General features: G+C 44.6%; 1 protein-coding gene across 2 annotated transcripts; it reads left to right on the top strand.

Moving 5' to 3' along the window:
• The first annotated feature begins 1930 nt into the window (after window positions 1-1930).
• Window positions 1931-15438, top strand: LOC147599534 (uncharacterized). Of its 2 annotated transcripts, none has more exons than XR_015259587.1 (3): window positions 1931-2055; window positions 13690-14017; window positions 15206-15438. XR_015259587.1 is itself a non-coding variant. In XM_086755752.1 (3 exons), exons 1-3 carry the CDS (start codon window positions 2040-2042, stop codon window positions 15332-15334), a joined length of 522 nt encoding a protein of 173 aa, XP_086611878.1. In that variant the 5' UTR covers window positions 1931-2039; the 3' UTR covers window positions 15335-15438. The 2 variants fall into 2 exon arrangements, 1 of the variants encoding a protein (XP_086611878.1); XM_086755752.1 differs by having other exon boundaries at window positions 13690-14066.
• The last annotated feature ends 2916 nt before the right edge of the window (window positions 15439-18354 follow it).

Raw genomic sequence — 18354 nt, 5'->3', positions numbered from 1 at the left:
AGCACTAACTAACTAAGAGTGTTTAAGTGAAACTGAAATATTTTGACATCTTAGATCTGATTTTACCAACTGACTTGGTGACTTATATGTGGTTTTGTTTGGTGTTGAGCAAGTGTTGCTGCAAAGTATTAGCAGCAGTGTGTTTTGGTAGAGTTACACTTTGGTAGGGTGCTTGTTGAGTAGGTGGCAGGAGAGGATTTGTTTTTAATTTGCTTAGGCTCTTTCTTTAAAACAATTGAAATCCTTAGGAATTTCTTTCCTGTGGAATAGAACTGTACAGATCTGGCATGCGTATGTAACGGAAGCAGAGAGTATCTCTGTCGCTTAGGACAATGTCAAATTGAGAAACCTCTATCAATTAGATCGGAAAAAAAATTATAGACAAGTTTCTCTGCCTACTGCACGCTCTCTTCTAAGGATGCATGAATGATCCTAGGGTACAGGGACATCTCAGAGCACCCAGGGGTGAACCGTGCACTTTATAACCCCATGCACTAATCTATCCCTTGTTCCAGCAACTTTTGAAGATCATCTTCCATATCTGAACATCATTCCAGTACTGTCTACAGCTAGTTCTTGTTTGACTCTTAAAGTTGCACAAGACTTGAGTGCATGGACCAGTTTTCTCTCCAGAATTTCCCCACGACATGCAAGTTCTTTCAAATTTCATTGGCATATAAGGGCAAAATGAAACACTGATGGGTCACTTGTTCAAAATTTTCCCTCCAGTATTTTTTTTTGGGGTGGTGATGGTGGTTTGTTTTTTTTTTCAATCCACTTCCTTCTGCTCGTTGTTTATTGGGAGCCAAGGAGGAGGCCTGTTGGACTGTTGTTTATTACGTTTGCTTCCTTTAGGAAGAGGTTTGAAGCTCAGTGTGGCTAGGGCAGGGAAATGCCTTCCTATGCTCCACCTCTACTCAGAGGGCAGGAGTCTGGCACATGAAAACAAACAAGGAAACCTTGAGAATAATCCTTTCCTAAGGACAGACAGACCAGACTTGCAACATTTGACTTTTTCTTCTGAAACCAGGGAATAGCATTTCCATGGATTCACAGAACTGCTTTTGTGCCTTAAAACAGCATTTGCCTTCACAGGCAAAATGAGCCTTTATGATTACTGTTTTGCTTGTGGATAGTTCCAGGTAAATTACTTAGAATTCTGAGGTGTCTGGAAAGCATGGAGTGTTGGGAAAGGAGGGATGCTTCTGTGCTAAAGGCAGCATGGGCAGCAGGCAGGTGAGCTGGCTTGTCACCTTGGGTATCTCAGCATCCCTGCTCGGGTTCTGCACCCAAATAGCACTGTTTACCGGTATTATCAGTAATGATACATGATAAATAATTGACATTTGGAAAAGGCTTGAATTTATTTGCAGAGAGCTGCTCTGGGGATGCAAGGGTGACTAGTTTTTTTGTTTGTTTGTTTTCTTTTTACAATGTCTTTTCATTAATTAACTTTGAGTCCATACTTGAACTCATGTTTTAAATGGTGAAACTCCTGTGTCAAGGAACTTACTGTTTATGCCAGCAGGGCATTTGATCCTCTCCTTCTCCTGTGCCCTCTCTGCCTCCCATCTGAAAGGCGATGTGGGATATATTGATCCTAGCTTTTAGGACTTATTCTATTTATGAACGCAGATTGCAGTATAAAGGTACAAACACCATTTGAAAAGGGAAGATCTATATTAGAATGACAAAGGGAATAAATTAAAGCAGCCTCCCTTCTCTAATGGTCTACTGGGCTGCCGTTACTGGAGGGAATGCCCCAGTGCTGTCTACCTGAATGATGCTTTAAAGTTGCCAGCATCAGGGAATTTCTTGAGCACGCTATTGATTTTTGTTACTACATTAAGCTTTTAGCTTTGCAAATGGTTTTCTTTGAACTCATTGCGATGCTCAGTATGAGGGGTGAAATAGCTCTGCTGCTGCTGGGCAGGTGCTGTCTGTGATCACTTCCTCCTTCCCATCCTCTGTGGGAGCCCCGCTCAGCCGATGCGCCTGGGGGAGAGCGAGAAGAAAAGGAAGGAAAGTCACAAGCCAGGATGGCCTCTGATCTGGGTGAGGAAGACTAGTTTTTCAACAAATTGAAGGCAATGGTTTAAGCTTTCTTGGTGGCTGTGAGTGTGGTGTGGGGAGGTCAGGGCAAAGCCTAGGGCTGTGGTCGGGGTCCTCTGAGTGCGTGGTTGCATGGAATGGATGTGGGGAGGCTGTAACAGCTGAGTGGGGGCTGAGAGCTGTGATCAGCATGCTTATTCCTGCTTGAATAAGGAATCTTAGATAAACTCACTTATCAGGTAAACTCAGACTTTCCCACCTCAAGACTGAAGACAGTTAAAAGTAAGTGCTGACAGGGCAGGATTGGGGGGCTGTTACTAGCATTGGACTGAGGTTTTGACCAGGTCCCAGGTCTGTTCCTGTATGAGAGACTAACACAGCTGAATCAGTAAATGCAGATGGTTATGTTTTTTTCAAATCTGTCCATTTCCCTGTTTGATGGGGACTGCTTGCAGACACTGTCACTCTTCTTTCTCCATGCCCTGCTTCCTAGCCTGGCTTCCTACTTTCAAGGGCTATCCCTTACCCGAGGGGGAGTGCGAGAGATACTGCAATGTAGGTGGATGCTGTGAAACTGTTATCCTCTGCCAAAGAGTGCAGAGACCCGCTATGGTCCCCAGGCAGGGTGGGTATTGTCCACAGTGGGAATGGTCTCATTTTGCGATTGTGTTGTGGGGGGTGGATGTTAGTACCAGCTCTTCTGCTCTGGAGAAAAGAACGGGAGAGGGTTTGGCTCATGTATTGGCTGTTTCTATTTGCTGTTGGCTGTTTCTCAACCTCTGTGCAGCATCACTGCTGTCTCTAAACATCTTTGTCCCAGGAGCTCAAAGGGCTTTAGAGACTCCTATGTGCCAGTCTTCCTGCTGCTTCCAAGTGGAAGGATACAGACCTTCTCCATTCTTCATGGACAAATGGAGGTCTCTCATGTGCCAGGCAACCATCTAGCAGTGCACATCTCCCCTTCATGTAGTTATGCTTGACCCTAAATGTTATTTAGCGTAATGGGCCACAAGCCTCTATCCAACAGTTCTGCCCCCTTTGTCAAATCATCTAAAAGCCACTTTACACAGGACTTCAAGTTTCTAGGTGTTTCCCACTGGCTGGGGTAGGACCTAACCCCATGCTGTTGACCCATCTTCCCCATCCACAGTTGCAGGAAGTCCAAAGGCTGCTAAAGACTTTCCCTTTCCGATTGCGTGCAACACCCCCTTCCCCTTTGCTGCACAGCAGTCGATAAAGATGATAAAGTTGATAAAACCTGTGTTTTATTACAAGGGATGAAACAATGATATAGGATAAAAATAACCTTTCAGGTCCAGAAATAAATCACTGCTTTCCCAGGCTGTGATAAGTCATTCTTGGATCAGTTGGGCTCTCTGGCTCTCAGGGTTTGCATGTGTGAGCCCAACAACCTGGGCACTTCAGGTCTAATAATATTGTTTCATTTCAGGACAGGACAAGGAGCTTTTTGCCCTTAACAATCCTGACTTCACTGCTGTAGTGAGCTCCTGGGAGACATAGAGGTCTCAGAGGCAAGAGTACCCTGTTACAGAAAGGAGAGGGATGTTGTGATGTGGTCACAGAAACAAATGCCAAAGGTTTCTGTTATCTGGCTCTCAGAGTTATTTTAATGTCAGTCCTTCATGGGAAGGAGGGCTGGAATGGACCTGGAGAAACTGTCTGGTCCCTTCCACTGCCCCAGAATGGAACCAACTCACTCAAAGACTTGTTTTGGTGCAGCACTGATAGCACAGCAGGGGCTCTGCTCTCTGCTTCTCCCACCAGCTCTGCCTGTCCCTCTCCCACCAGACCCCATTGGACGCCCCTCTGCAAAGCACGTGGATGCTGCTCAGGTACAAAGCTGCTGTGCCCTCTTCTCTCTGCACTGCACAGTTGTTGCAAAGAATGCTGCAAAGCCAGTGCCCAGTTTATTTGCGTGGCAGCTAAAGGCAGCCCATCCCCTTGCTCTGGAGACATGATGTTTGTTCTTTCATGTTGTCATCGTCCACCTAAAGCAGTAATTCATTCATACAAATTGTGTATGTAAAGGTGGAGCCGTTGTAACAACTCTATTTGTCCTTTGATTTAGTTGTTAATATTTTGTTCCCTATCATGTCTCCATCCAGACAACTCAGATAAGAGGCAGTCCTTCTCAACACTAGAAGGAGTTTCCCAGGTTTGCTGACAGTGTGTGTGCTCGGGGAAGTTACGAGCTCCGTACCTCAGCAAGCAGCAGAGAGCAGTTTTCTTTTCTGCGGTCTTCCCTCCTCCCCCAGTCCACTAGTGTGTCAAAACCTTGAGTTTTGTGTAAAGTTGTTTAATAAGCTTCTAGGCAAAATAAAAGATCAAAAGGGGTCTAATTAGCTGCAGTCTGCTTAGGAATTGTGGATGTTCACCTAGTTTTATAAATTGACACTTTTAACATTAAAACTCAAAGCAAAAAACGATGTAATTATTCCCTTTTTTTGAAGCTTAGGTTTAATGTCTTTATTGAAAATTGCGTACTTCTATGGCATCTCAAGATGCCTTATTCTATCAAATCTGGAGCAAGTAATTTTTCATTTTGGATTGTAATGTGGTATAAATGATAAGGGCCTGATTCAGAAAGCTTCCCCCCCTCCCTGCCCCTTCACTGGCAGCCTGACGAGAAAGCTTCATAGTCACATCACAATAACCCTGAAGATAATCTATGGTTTGAGTCTTCGTGAAGCTGCTCCCTTTAATACAAGGGAGCAAGATTTTGAGCTCTTAGTTATGGTGCCTGAACTTAGCTTGCTGTCACAGGATTTTTTTTTTTTTATTATTTTATATGTTTTCCCAGATACAGGATGCCAAGGCAAAAGTATAATTCTCCTATGACCTTTCTGTGCTGCGATCGTGTCTCTGGGAGTACTGTGGGTCTAATTTAAGTCTCGGAGAAGGCAGCAGGTAGCTGAATGGAGAACGTCTGGTGATTAAAGCAAAGGAGGAATGAGACACACACAGATGAGTTTTGTTATACATTTTTCAATTTTGTTCTGATATGACCTCGTCATGTGGTGTGTTTCCCAGTCTCTGATCATTTGGACATACCATGTACAATTCACTTTCACGTGTTAAATCTTACTAAATTTGATTTCAATAACCTAGAGTAGCGTGGATAGATGAGGGGAGGTTCATTGTGAAGTCATGTGTTAGAGCTGGGCAAGTTATAAATATTATTTCCACTGTGGCAGGACACACAGGCTCCATTTAGAACCAGAAGCTGATGGGGCTGGCTTTTTACTAATGCATAGGAAGTCCTGGTGCCTGCCCTAAAGACCTTACCACCCATCAAGACAAATGGCAAATGCAGAATTTGTGTGAGGGTGACTGCAGAAAAGGGTCAGTCCCTCAGTGAACTTTAAACTTTTTTGGATGTTTATCTAAAAGTTCATGCAAATGGAGGTGGGCTTCTTTGATCCGAGATTCTCATGAGAACTGTCTTTGTAATTTCAACTGTTCCCTGGCTTGTGTCAGAAGTACTGCGAGAGGGGTCTTCCTGGGGATTTGGCACAGCCCAGGTTTTAGCTGAGCTGGAAGGGAAGTGGGGTGAGATTTATGCATCAGAACAGGGCTTGCAGTAAAGAAAGTTTTATTGTTGTCTTTTATATTGTCCTTATTTGAAAATTTCAATTCTTGATAATCATGCGTAGGTTCAGCATTTCATTTGCACTTGGCTCAGCTCAGATGCTGGAGGAAACTTCCGTGATGGGAGACAGATCCTTTTCCTTCAAAAACACAATTTCTCAGTAGACAGTAGGATTGGATTAGTGCTTCCTTTAAGAATATAGGGATTTGCTTGAATTTTTCCAACTCTGCTTCTCTGATGCAGTGTGATGATTAGAGGAGAGCTTTTCAGATGTCCCTCTGAGGGTCCTGAGAGCGGAGCGGTCTGGCTACTTACTTCTGTGGGTTTTTCAGTAATTAGAGCTCACTGAATGAAAACTTGGTACATCCATGTATTATTGATTCATAAAGGTTTTCCTGAGAGAACAGGTGTTCATTCTTTATTACTCCTAAATAATTTCATTGGCTAACTAGTAAACAAACATTGCTTTCTAACCCTGAGACAGCTGCTTTCTGGAAAAGGTTCAATTATTCTTTCTTTGCACATACTCTATATAGAGTTTGCTGCCATACAGCTTATGTATGGTCCAAGGCCTTTTCCCAATAACTACTTAGCAAGATGCCTAGTGGCTTTGGTGGGAAGAGACAGAGCCCAAAAGCAGCTCTGGGAGCCACTGTAGGTAGATGCAATGAGGGGCTGATGCAATTCAGTGGCTGATGTAATGTGAGGTTGCTTTTGTGAAGGAGTTAATGAAGGGGAGTTTTGGTCCCTCTGTCCCATCCAGAGCAAGAGGAGATGGATGTTCTCGCTGACTGTACGTTGGGTTGAGGACTCAACCTCCAGTGAACAGGCAAATGTTGTGGAGCGACTTCGTGCTGTCAGCCATATTGCTGGGAGGGTTTATGTCGTGCAGAGCGTCGCTCCTGGGAAGCTGAGCGTGGACAGCACAGAGCAGCTTGCATCTGGGTCTCATACTGCCATAATAATCACTAAATAACACTTTAATGTCTTAGAGCTCAGTGTTTTTGTTTAAGTATTAATTAATGGTTTTCTTTTAAGGGAATTTAGCTTAATCATCTGGTTGCCTGGCTAACTTGAGTAGGAGCACTGAAAGTCTGCAAAGTTCCTAAAATGCAGCAGAAAATGAAAGTCCTTATGATTTCATAAACTACACAAGATGAAGTAACTGGATTAAAAGGTTTCTGATCTGTAACTAAGGGACACGAATGTGTGCGCACGCTAGAGGTAGGAACCCAGCACTTCCACCAGAATACACAGCTGCTGTCTTAGGTGAAGACACTCTATGGGTTTTGCTTCGTCTATCCTACGTTGCTTATACCAACCTGCCTACTTTAAGTGCTTCATTTAGAAGTATGTGGGGTTTTTTTCCTGTTTTTTTTTCTCACTCCTCAGGAACATGCAAGTCTTGTAAATTCCAGTTAATGTTTAACACTTTAGAAAGTTGCCTAAGTTGGCAGATACACCATACAGCTGCCCCTGAAATCTACTGTATTGCCTCTAGATAATGCCTGGTGCTTCAGTGCCCATCCAAAAAGTCCCAGAGTGTGCATCACCAGTTAGGCAATAAAGAGAGAAATTCTTATCTGAACATAGGGTTATAACTACACATTAAAGAGTTGGACTAGATGGGTTATTATATGCATTATTACTAGGTTTTGACTACCTACAAACTAGGGCATTAATCGTGTAATTGTGTAACTTATGATTACCTAAAAATGCTCCCTCTTCAAACGGCCGTTGCAAATTTGATCTTTCCTCTGCTGAAGTGACCTGTCAGCTGCTCATTGTGATTCATTAAATATGTTGCAACTGAGTTATAATCATCACTAGTTTTACAGAGCGCATCCAAAACCAAGGAAACCCTCTGTTTTTACTCAAACTGTCATGGGCGTTGATGTGTCTCCCTCACTTAGAGACGTCCATAAGGTCTTGGTCCTAAAGCTCATTTCCAATGTTTTTGGTTCTTGAGAGTTTCTTAGGAGTTTTCAAGAATAAAAAAGCTTATTGAGAGCAATGTATCAGCATACAGAAAACAGAAATTTATAAAATATTAACTCCTATATTTTCTTGGGTTTTATAAACTTCAGAATACTTTTTTTTTGGACCATTTTGTTTTTAGAAGCATTCAGCGGAGCACTAGGTTTTCATATCCTTTTGACTGACAAATTTTGGAATCGGGCAAGATACATCTCTCTGATTACTGCTGGATAAGGCTTATAGGTAAAGATAATGTCTTTTATTAGACAAACTAGTATGGCTGGAGAGCTTAGGCAAACTTTGAGGCATATGAGCCATTCAAGTCTGAAACAGAAGCTTTCAGTGCTAAGCACATGCTGAATAAGCAGCTGCTTGGGGCTTAGTTAGATACATGTCAGTTTAGTTCATCTCCACAGGGGAGAAGATAGTGAGTACTGGTATCTCTAGGTCATAACAGCGACTATAAAGTATTGCTAGATTATTTGTGAGCATTGTCTGGTACACAGATGAAGAGTGGCAGAATTTTATGAGGAAGAGTCTTTCTGTGTCTTAGGTTTGGGAAAGATGTTTCTCTTGAACGGTCTAGTAGCAATGCATGAACGTGAGAGCTCCTATTTTATGCTTAGGAGTGTGTCCCCTCCAGAAATGACTCAAATACACTTCAAATATTCTTTCCTTTTAATCTATGTAGGCTTTTGCAGGAAGCTTAGAAAATGGCTTTCACATTTACAGCCTCTATTGCTCTGATACAGGCGGAGTAGTCTTCAACATGGAAATTGAAACCTTGTCACTGGGGTAGCGAGTCCACGGAGAAGGTCACATACGACTGACAATGCTGAGCTAGTGAGATCTGCTGTTCTGGTTTTGTCAATGATTACCCTGGCCTGACAAAGGTTCTACCATGAGCATTGTGGTAACTTCTTGAAGTTGATTGGGAGCTATTAAAGAGTGATAAAAATCAGATATTTCTGACCATGGTGATCAAAGGAAGAATTCAGTGATACTACAATAGGTGCTTGGAGTTCTCCGGGCATTGCCATCAGTATTGTTTAATGACCCAAGTGCTATGGCTATGTTGGGTAAATAGCAGCTTTGGCAGGTATATAGAAAAGAAGTCCTTAGGAGACAGGGGTTTCAGAGTGCCAGCGTAACTTGCTTGCAAACTGTCCGCTTTCCTTGAACATCAGCGATTGTCATATTATGACTGTTGGGAGGGTGACTCCACTTCCAGGATCCTGATTTATTCAGAAACCTGCATATTTCCTCTCTCGGGTTTCAAACATGTTGCTTGTGGTCTAAAGGCAACAGTTCCACCAGCTGAGCTGCTGAGGGTTTCTTTCTGACTGAGCTTACAGGACACATGTTAAAAGCTGGTGTCAGGTGAATGTTGCCTCATTTCAGGATTCTGAAATTTTCCTCCCCCTTGAAGAACGAGGGTAATTTAATGCTCCTGCCATACCTATAGGAATATGCTGGTTCGGGACGACACATCCTCCACTCTGCCGTGCTGAAAGATTTTAGCAGCCTATGCTAAGAAGTTGGGAGGCTTGGTGCATGGAAAGTGTTACACCAAGAGCTCAGTGAGGGTAGCCACCAAGTCCCCTGGCAACACAGAACGTTTTTTCCCATGTTGTTTTTCTCCCAAAACTTGTGGGTATCCTTGTACTGCTCGGTGTGTGGAGCAGTGGCTGGGGGGAAGTTGGGTCCCTGCACCTCAGGCCTTTCATGCCTGAATCCCTCAAATTGCCCGAACCTGCCATGCATTGGAATTGTGTGAATCTCCTTCTTGTTCCTGCTGACCAACAGCGAGCAATTTCTCAGGCATTGAGTACACATGTGTAGTATTGAGTAATTTCTTTGGGGCTATTGTTTAAGTCTTCAAACTATGGAAGGAAACTGGGAGCCTGTTTAGATGTCACTAAAGGTCAATGGCTATTTTTACAGATTACATTAAAGAAAACCAAAACTGCACAAAAAGAATATTCAGATTGTGAACTCAGGACTTTGGAAAATATTTTCACTGCCAAACTGTCACAAATTGCTACAGAGCATGCGCAAACTGATTTTTCAGAGGCTCATAGCTTGGCCAAAGGTGTGTTACTCTCCCTTCAAAAAATTATTCCCTGGCACCACTGTGACCTTCCTGCCAAATTTTAATGCAGTGCTCCAAACTGTAGTGCTGAGAATGTTCAACCAAAGGCTTGCAAGAGATATCAGTTGTTTGTTTGTGGGTTGTTTGGTTTTTTTTAACTTGAGTAAAAAGTTATCATGTAGTGGGTGAACTGCATTAGCTGAAATATTCACCCCAAATTCCAGCCGGGTTAGACAACCAGCATGGAAAGCTTTAATTCAAAAGATTAAAGTCTGGCAAAATTCTAAGCAACTGGAGTCTTATAATAGTGAGTTTTGTACAATGTGGTCAGCCTATCAAAGGGAAATAATTTTTTCTGTCTGTTCTGGTTTTGATGTTATTCCATCAAACATTTAATTGGGAGACACAGCATTAGCGTCAAACTCATTTTGAAGCAATGAACATTAGTCAAACATAAACAAATGGACAGGGGGTAAACTACATGACTGCCAAGCAGTGGGAGAGATTTTTAAGAAGGGGCTTTGCAAGCTGCTTCCCTGAGTGAACGAAATTGTGGTGGAGCAGAGAACAGACCTCAGTCTGGGTTCTGATGGGAGGAAGCAGGGCTTGTACAGCAAATGGGAGACACCGAAATCGCCCAGTCTCAAGCAAGGTATGGAAATGCTTGGAAAAGGCAAGTCAGGCCAGGAATGCTGTTGGCATACAGAACTGGCATGGGAGCGATCTGGACAGGGAGGTGATGGACTTTGACTGTGTGGTGCAGCTGAGAGGTGGCTCGATCCCAAAGCCTGCTCTCCTGGGGACAGCAGGGGTAATCTGGTGGTTTAGAGGCAATTTATGAGGTTAAACTGGAGGTTGTGAGGTTAAATTGGCCCTCATGCAAATGTGGCTCGAAATGCTAATTTGTACATGTACAAAAACTGTGCAGGCAGCAAGCTTCTCGAAAAATTGTACTTGCAGTGACCAGACCTCAGCCAGCATAAAATAAGGAATAACGTTTTCTAATTCTCAGTCATTGCTGCAGCAGGGTATTACAGCTGGGGAACCACAGGCCAGAAAGGCAGGTGGGACTGACTTAAGGTCAGATCTCAAGTTGGGGCACAGCTGAAGGTTCATTCCCAGGTCCACAGTCCCACCACTGGAACAGGCTGCCCAGAATTACTGAGTACGTTTGGTTTTAATCTTTGCACTGTTCTCCTTGCTGAGGTGCTTGGAATTTATCTCCAGAGTATTTTGGAGGGGAAATGTGATCATAAAGCTAGAGCTTTGGGCTATGTGTGCTGCTTTTCAGACTCCTAACATCATGAAAGGGGTAAGTGTTACTAACCTGCCTCCTTTGTTTTTTGACAGGGAGAGTAATTTAAAAATAAAAACCTGTTTTAATCCTTTACGCTGAGTTCATGTCAGCTTTAGCTTAACTCAGCCCACATTGCAGGAACTTTGGGAGGTGTTTTATGTTTGCTAAAATAGATTTGGGTCTTTTATTGCTTTTATGACTATATCACTAACTGGGGCCAGAGCCTGGTCATGACTGGCATGTGCAGTGCATTGAAGTCCTGCCCTCGGTAGCATGAGAGAGAGAGAAAGCCGCTCAGCCCCGAGATGAGGTGTGCCCAGCCTTCTGCAGAAGGGCTGAGCCTTCCGTTTCTGTCCAGCTCCCTACACGAAACCCTCTGCCTCCTCTCCTGCATCTCTGGAGCCTCGTAAGACCCTTCCTCTTCCCAGCATATTGAATTGCAACTGTCTCAAACTGACTGGCAGCAAATTGCCACTCCTGACTCTGCCCTTGCGTTTTCCCTGAGCAGAAGGAAGAGGCTGAAAGTTCCTGGTTCCTGCGACCGCGGGCCAACTCTCCCAGCGAGCTCATATCTGCCCTGTTGAGAGATGCCTGCACCCGTCTCGGCAGGGAGAGCATGAATGCGGCCGAGGAGTGCTGGTGTCGGGCAGGCATCGTGCCTGCCTTTACCAGGCTGATGGGAGCAGGCAGGGACAAAGGTAACGCTTGTGGCATGAAAAGGCTGCTTGTTGTAGCGTTTCATGGCCAGTGAGCATGACCAGCCTTCAGGGCTAATTACCAGAGGAGAGAGAAGTATGTTCTTGTCAGCAGACCTGCAGGGTTACTATTTAATGAAGCAGATACGCAGGTAGCTTGTTCAGCGGCATGAGCAAGTGACTGACTTGTGTCACAAGGATGTAGGTGTGCGTGGTGGGGGGCTTCAGGTGGCTTTTGACTACTGGTCTTTTCTCTAAGCGTAGCTGGGCACAGCTCTCCTTCTCTTTGCAGTGGTGATCCGCAGCCTGCTTTCTTCTTCTCCAGTTTTTCCTCTCTTCCTTCTCAGCTCTTTTTTCACTACTATTTTCCCCTTTTCCTACCCCAGCACCTCTTGTTTACTCCATCCTGTCCTTTCATAGCTTTCCGCCTTATTTTTCCTCCTCTTTTTCAGTTACCGATGCTAAACGGCACTGAACAGCAGTGTCATCACTATTTCATCAGGCCTGCCCCAGTTCCCTGCCAGTGGTTTGTGGAGCGTGTGTGAGCTGGGAACAGCCAGTATCTGCTGTGTGCTTGCACCAGGGTCCCCCACCGATCCCAGTTGCTCAGCACATCTGACAAGCGTTACTTGTCCTTTTCTTGGGACTGCCCGTGGAGGTGTGCAGGGGATTGGTGAGCTGTGCCAAACCCTGGTGTTGTACTGGCAGGGTTACAGTGAGCGTGAGGATGCGTCCATGCTACAGGAATGCCTTTGTACTGCTGTGTAGTCATATGCCCAGAAGTTAGTTGTGTGTTAATTCAGTGCCTGCACTGGTCTCTGTGGGAGAGATGGGACAAAACACAGGGGAATTAATCAAATGGTGATTTTTTTTTTTTTTCCCCCCAAACGGGTGGATATGGGCAGACTTAATGGCTCTTTTTGACTCCTAAACTTGTACTCTGAATTAATATAATTTACTCCATCTAGTATCACCTCTCAGACTTGTCCTGACTTGTAGACTGGAGTAGGGATTAGTAGGGAGGGGTAGCATCTATGGCATGACTCCTCTCAAAGTTCCCAAGTCATGGGAACTTCTCATTTACTTCACTGCAACCTATGTTTTGACCTGAGAGCACAGCTACATTTGACAGAGAATTCTTCTAATATAAAAATCGATTAATATATATATGAGACAGTTATGGATCTCCTCTAACAATGTCCCTTGTGCATTTACCAGAAATGATAATCTGATTGTCAAAACTTCACCTGACCTGATGGTCCTCCCATGGTATTGGAGGAGCATGCCAATTGAAAACTTAATGTGACAGCAGAGATTTTGAAGCACAAAAGCCTAGGTGTGTATGGGGAGCAGAGACTGCAGCATGGAGGATGTTGCAGGTGAGAAGTGAGAGGTATTAGCAGAAATTTTGGGAGAAGATGCACCATGTCTGTCTGACTTGACCTGCTATTGCCTGCTTGTGAGGATGGCCCTTCGATCCTTTTTGTAGGAGCTTCACCAGAGTATGACAGTTTGAAAAAGCACATTTGACTCATATGTTCCATGGAATTCATGCTGTTTTCTCTGTAGATAATTTTTTTTTTTCTGGGATATTAAGCAAAGCAATCTTGGGAAAGAGCCAACCTCCCTTTTACTCTCCTCTTTGTCTCTGAATGCTATGCAAACCACCTGATGGGAGACACTGAAGATGTTTTGGTATACAGTTGTGTGCTTGGCCTCGGTTAATGCTGTGAAAGTGGCTGTCATTCACTGGAGAACATGGGGCTGAGGTGAGAGAGTTAAAGCTGTGCTACCGGATGGATGCTCTCGGTCCTACCCTCTTGTTCCGTGTCTCTACAGAAAATACAGGCTGTTGAAAAGCAGCCCTTGCTGGCTCCGGGACCTGTCACTTGTCCACTTTCAGTGATACTAGGAAATATACTTGTTTACAGTTGTGCTGCTTCATACTCTCCATTTCTACCAACAGAATCCGGGCCAGCTCGCCAACTCTGCAGATCTGTGCCATCCCATGTGAAGGATCCTCCTGTTACACTGGCCACTGGTGACCTTGCAGGGAACGTGGAACCTCTGGCTTTCACAGCACCAGAGGATGCAGAGAAGGATGAAACAGCATCACGAGCCAAAGTGGAAGGAGTAGAAGCAGCAGCAGCAGCAACAGAGGAGGTGGAAAGCCCAGAGGGAGCAGGTCCAGGTGGAAAGGTGGTCGCTCCTGAAGGAGCAGCAGTGATGGTGGAAGCATCGGAAAACCCAGAGGCAGAAAGAGTCGCTGAAGCATTTGCCCAGGCAGCAGAAAGGTTTGCAATATCAGAAGTAGCCAAGGTGTTGCAGTCAGCAATAGCTGAGGTAGAGACACCAGCAGCCTCGGGTTCCCGGTGGGGTGACGGGGCTGTGGGTGCATGCTCCCTCGGCTAGGCTCACAGGTACCTGATGGCATGGGAGGCTGCAGCTCCAGCACCAAAGCTAAACCTGGCCTTTCAGCCTTGCCCTCTGAATGCCTCAGGTGGATGGGACTGTATTTCTGCTTAGCCTTGAGCTACGGGAGAGATCTTTATTTTGGAAAAATTGAAAGCAATAAGCAAAAAAAAAAAGTAATCCCTGAAATTCCTGCTGAGAGTTTGTGCTCTTTTCCCATCTGGTTTCCCTCTGTCTTTCAGATGAGCTTTTCTTCATGATAGCGGGCACTTTATCACGCCTGGTAGAGTTAAGGATACAAAGCACTCTCCATTACAGCCCCGCTGGCCACATGCTCATCCTGTTCTGAAGCATTCATATTCGGGGATCAAAAAAGGTCCACGCATGGTGTTTACTCAGCCGAGAATTTTTATTTGACATTTGAGCAATTATGCCGTGTGTTGTTCGTGAGTTTGCTGAGGGTGATAAATGCACTTTTCCCATTTGAAAAACCTGTCTTCTAACATTGACGATGTGGTGACAGATTTTCAGCAGGGCTGGGAGTTGGATTTGCCAGGGCTCAGTGCCCACTCTGAGCACCAGATTTTCAGATGTGTTCGGCACCCAGCAGCTCCCCGTTGGGTATGAGGCCCTTGGACATGTTTGTTCCCATGTGCGGAGCTCGTTTGAAGAGCTGCCTGCCTGCAGCACCACTGAACATCCACCTTCTACTCACAGGAAAATCTGGATCTCATCTCCCCAGGCTCTGATTTCATTTTGGTTTGCAGGGTCAGCTTGCTGCTATCACTATTTCCTGGGCCCCAGTGCTGTCCCAAGTACATGGCATTTCTGTAGGATATCTTCTTTTAACTTACCCTCAGTTTGGGCAAATAGGTTCTCTCAGGAATAGCTCTTCAATGCATGTTTGAGTTTTGGTGTGTTTTTGTCTTGTGGAAATCAGCTGGATTTAGGCACATGCCAAAACAATTCTCTAAATCAGCTGTGAATAGAGACCTTTATTTTTAAATATCAGCAGCTTACTTTCTAGTCACTTTTCCAGTGCTCATATATTTATTCTCTTGAGTTTTCAGCTCAAAGAGAAGAGGAGGAATGCGTCGCTAAAGCCAAGGAACACCACTCAGGAGGAGGAGGAGGAGGACTTGGGTGAAAGAGGGAGAGGTGAAATGAAATGGAGAGGTGGCGTTCTGGGTCATACCTAATGAGGGGCTGGTACCCTGACACTGTGGAAGGCAATAGGGCTGCCAGTTACATCTCTTTTGTGACTGCCTGTGCTATTAAAAATAAAGATATGCCACATTCCACACACAGTAGTGTTTGTGGTCTTTTGGAGGCCCTTGTCTCCTCGTTTTGTGAAATGGCAGCTCTGCACTCTTCTTCAAAGACGAGGGAGAGCAAAGTGTGCCGTTCATCTTGGAAAACATGCCACTGGCATGGAATTACATGAAAAAGAAATATTTTAAATATGGGGTCAAGTTTTTGTGCCTGTAGGTCAGGAGGTGGTCCATGGGAGCACAGCTGATGTGAATTAGTTTCATATCCTAACAGAGCAGGCGCAGTTACCAGTCTATCCAGCTTGCTCCAGCTCTGAAGTGTGTTTCTTGCCTAGATGGGAATGGTAGGTATGATCTTTTTCCTTTTTTTTTTTTCTATTTATTTTTTTTTCTTCCTTCTAATTCTGCTTATTCATCTGGAGCAGGGAATGGGAAAGGTCTCTCAATCCCGATTGACAATAGTGAAATGCAAGACAGAAGATGTCCAGAAGAAATTTAAGGAATGGGAAACAACTTCTTCAGAACAGTGATGGACTCGTCAGCATGAATGATGTTCCCCAGGCAGTGCAGACTGATCATTTAAACAGGTTGCTGATTTTTGAGAGGAAAAAACATTCTTTGTTGTAAGATTTGTTTTCTCAGCCAGTGAGGTTCAGGTAAGTCTGTGTTGTAGTAAAGTTGGATGATGGGACAGTCACCATAAGAGGTAAATGATGATAAAGTGTTACAGAGAATATGAGGCTAGAGCAAAGCCAGTCTTGCTGTGTGTCTCCCACGTTTTCCTGTGAAGGATGATCACAACTCGGAAGCGTCTGATGCCTTCAGCAAATGTTCACTTTGTTAATTCCTTCCAAATCCTTCATGATTTGCTGCTCCAGGTTTGTGTTTAGCAGCTCGGGGAGATGAAGTCAAACCCATAGTTGGATAGAAAATTTCTGAACCAACTGCAGGCGGTAGTGGAGTGCCTGTGTGTGATTTGTTGCTGCAGCCCAGGTGGGGTGTCCAGGCAGTGCCACCAAGTACTCCGGGTGAAACAGAAAACAGCTCCCTGACCAGAGATGGTCATGAGCAAAGCCATAGCACTTTTGGACAGAGTAAAGTTTGCAGCCCTGGATTCTACCCCAAAATCCATATGAGTACTGAAAATGCATCTCTAAACTCCTGTGTAGTTGCAGCTGGATGTGATGCTCTGCAAATACCTTCCTTCCAGCTTCCAGTGGTGTTTCTGTGGGAAACACAGCATTTGTTCTGGTGCACCCCAGAAATGGCAGCATGTTGGCAACAGCTACAGCATCACATGGAGCTGCTCTCTGTGAAATGGGGTCTTGTTGGGACAGACCCCTGGTATAACAGGAGGGGAGGGTGTCTGGGATCTGCTCTACCCTGTGCTGAGCTGGCTGGTGATGAAGATCTCTCTCCATCACCCTCTCAGGAAAGGTGTCCCCATACTGGAGCAAAGTCAAGGGGTTTCAGTGCCAGGCTTGGGTCTTGGCATCTCTGTGGTGCACCCAGCACCCCGTGCTCCTCCTCTGGCTTCTTCCTCTCTCTCCATGTAGTGACAGACCAGGGAGGGGAGAACAGCAGCGTCTGATTAAAACTCAGCCCCCCTGGCCCTAGATCTGAGGAGACAGAGCCTGCCCTCCCTTCCCTTACAATAATTTTATTTTATTACAAAAAGAGCCCATATTAAAAAAGCTCATGATTATGTTTTCTGTTCACCAAGACTTTTCCTGTATTCGACCTTTGGATAACCTCCAAGGCTTGCAAACATTTGAAAGGAGTAAAGGAGCTCGTTTTATTGCAGGGCCTCAGCATACATTCTTTCCAGCCTATCTTTAACATCAGTTGACAAGAATTATATAATTGCAGTCTGTGATCCCTTTAAGGCTAAAATGTATTCGTTTTCCCTCAAAGAACACTTCAGGTTTCAGAGTTAAATGTATACTTTTTTTCCCCCCATCTGGGTTATTCTGTAAAAAGCCGTTTTCTCTTAAACTGGCAAGTCTCATTCTACCAAGTTGCATGGATTTATTTTTTACTGCGGTTTTAAGCTCACATGTTAACAAGTAGAAGAAATAGCCTCCAAATCCCAGCCTGTGTTTCCCATTTCATTGGAAAATTAGTGGGTTGCAGAGAACATGCAGGGGGAATTAAACTCCTTAGGTGGAATCAAATAAAATTTCAACAGACCGATTTAATCAAATTAGTGTCTAATGCTAATTGATAGGCAGTCTGGAGATGGACAGGTAGCTGGTTTGGATTTGGTCTTGCATTTCAGAGGCATGACGTAATCTGCTGGGTCAGTAAGGAATTTCTGGTTTTCTATCAGAATGGCATCTGCCACCATGTTTTAGGAAGCCATGGGTATCGGATACTTGGATAGAAGCTGGGGAATGATGCCAAAAAAGAAGTCTAAAGATATTACCTGGAATTTAAAAAATGAATTGCCACAATGACATTTCTGTTTGCCTATGTTCCTCGCTGTTCAAATTTTCACTGGTGTTTGTGCTCCTGGAAAGTTGGAAAAAAAAAAAAAAAAAAAAAAGCACATAGACAGGTAAGTATTTGAGGAAGCTTTCCATGACAGTTGTGTCCATTTGTCAGGCCAGCAGCGCTCGGATCCTTGGCTCGGAGGGAAGGAACCGAAGCGATGCCACCACAGTGCTCTGAGCACACCCTCAGCGCTCCTCAAGAATGGAGCAAAACGTGGAAAAACGGAGGGAGCAGCAGCCTGGTTGTGGGTGTTTGCATGCAGGATGGGAAATTAAATTCATCTGGTAAATTGCCTGTTAGGAGTGATTTAGCTGGTTGAAGCTGGAGAGGAGACTGGGTTCAATGGGCTGATTGTCTGCCCTGGTGTAGCAAAAAGGGCTGGGTAGGGTTGAAATCAAGAGTTTTGGGAGCTGTTCTCAGTTTTGCCAGGGACTTATCCCAGGCTTCAGTTTTCT

Source organism: Chlamydotis macqueenii, chromosome 10 (assembly GCF_036417535.1).
Source record: "Chlamydotis macqueenii isolate bChlMac1 chromosome 10, bChlMac1.mat, whole genome shotgun sequence".
In the NCBI taxonomy this organism is placed as follows: domain Eukaryota; kingdom Metazoa; phylum Chordata; class Aves; order Otidiformes; family Otididae; genus Chlamydotis; species Chlamydotis macqueenii.
The sequence above is the reverse complement of the archived record's forward strand: the minus strand, read 5'-3'. Positions and strand labels throughout refer to the sequence as shown.

What these genes read in the sequence shown, in the direction of transcription:
- LOC147599534 (XM_086755752.1), top strand. An exon ending in TGCAGTCAGCAATAGCTGAG is followed by an intron (nt 14,067 to 15,205) that starts GTAGAGACACCA and finishes TTGAGTTTTCAG; the next exon opens with CTCAAAGAGAAGAGGAGGAA.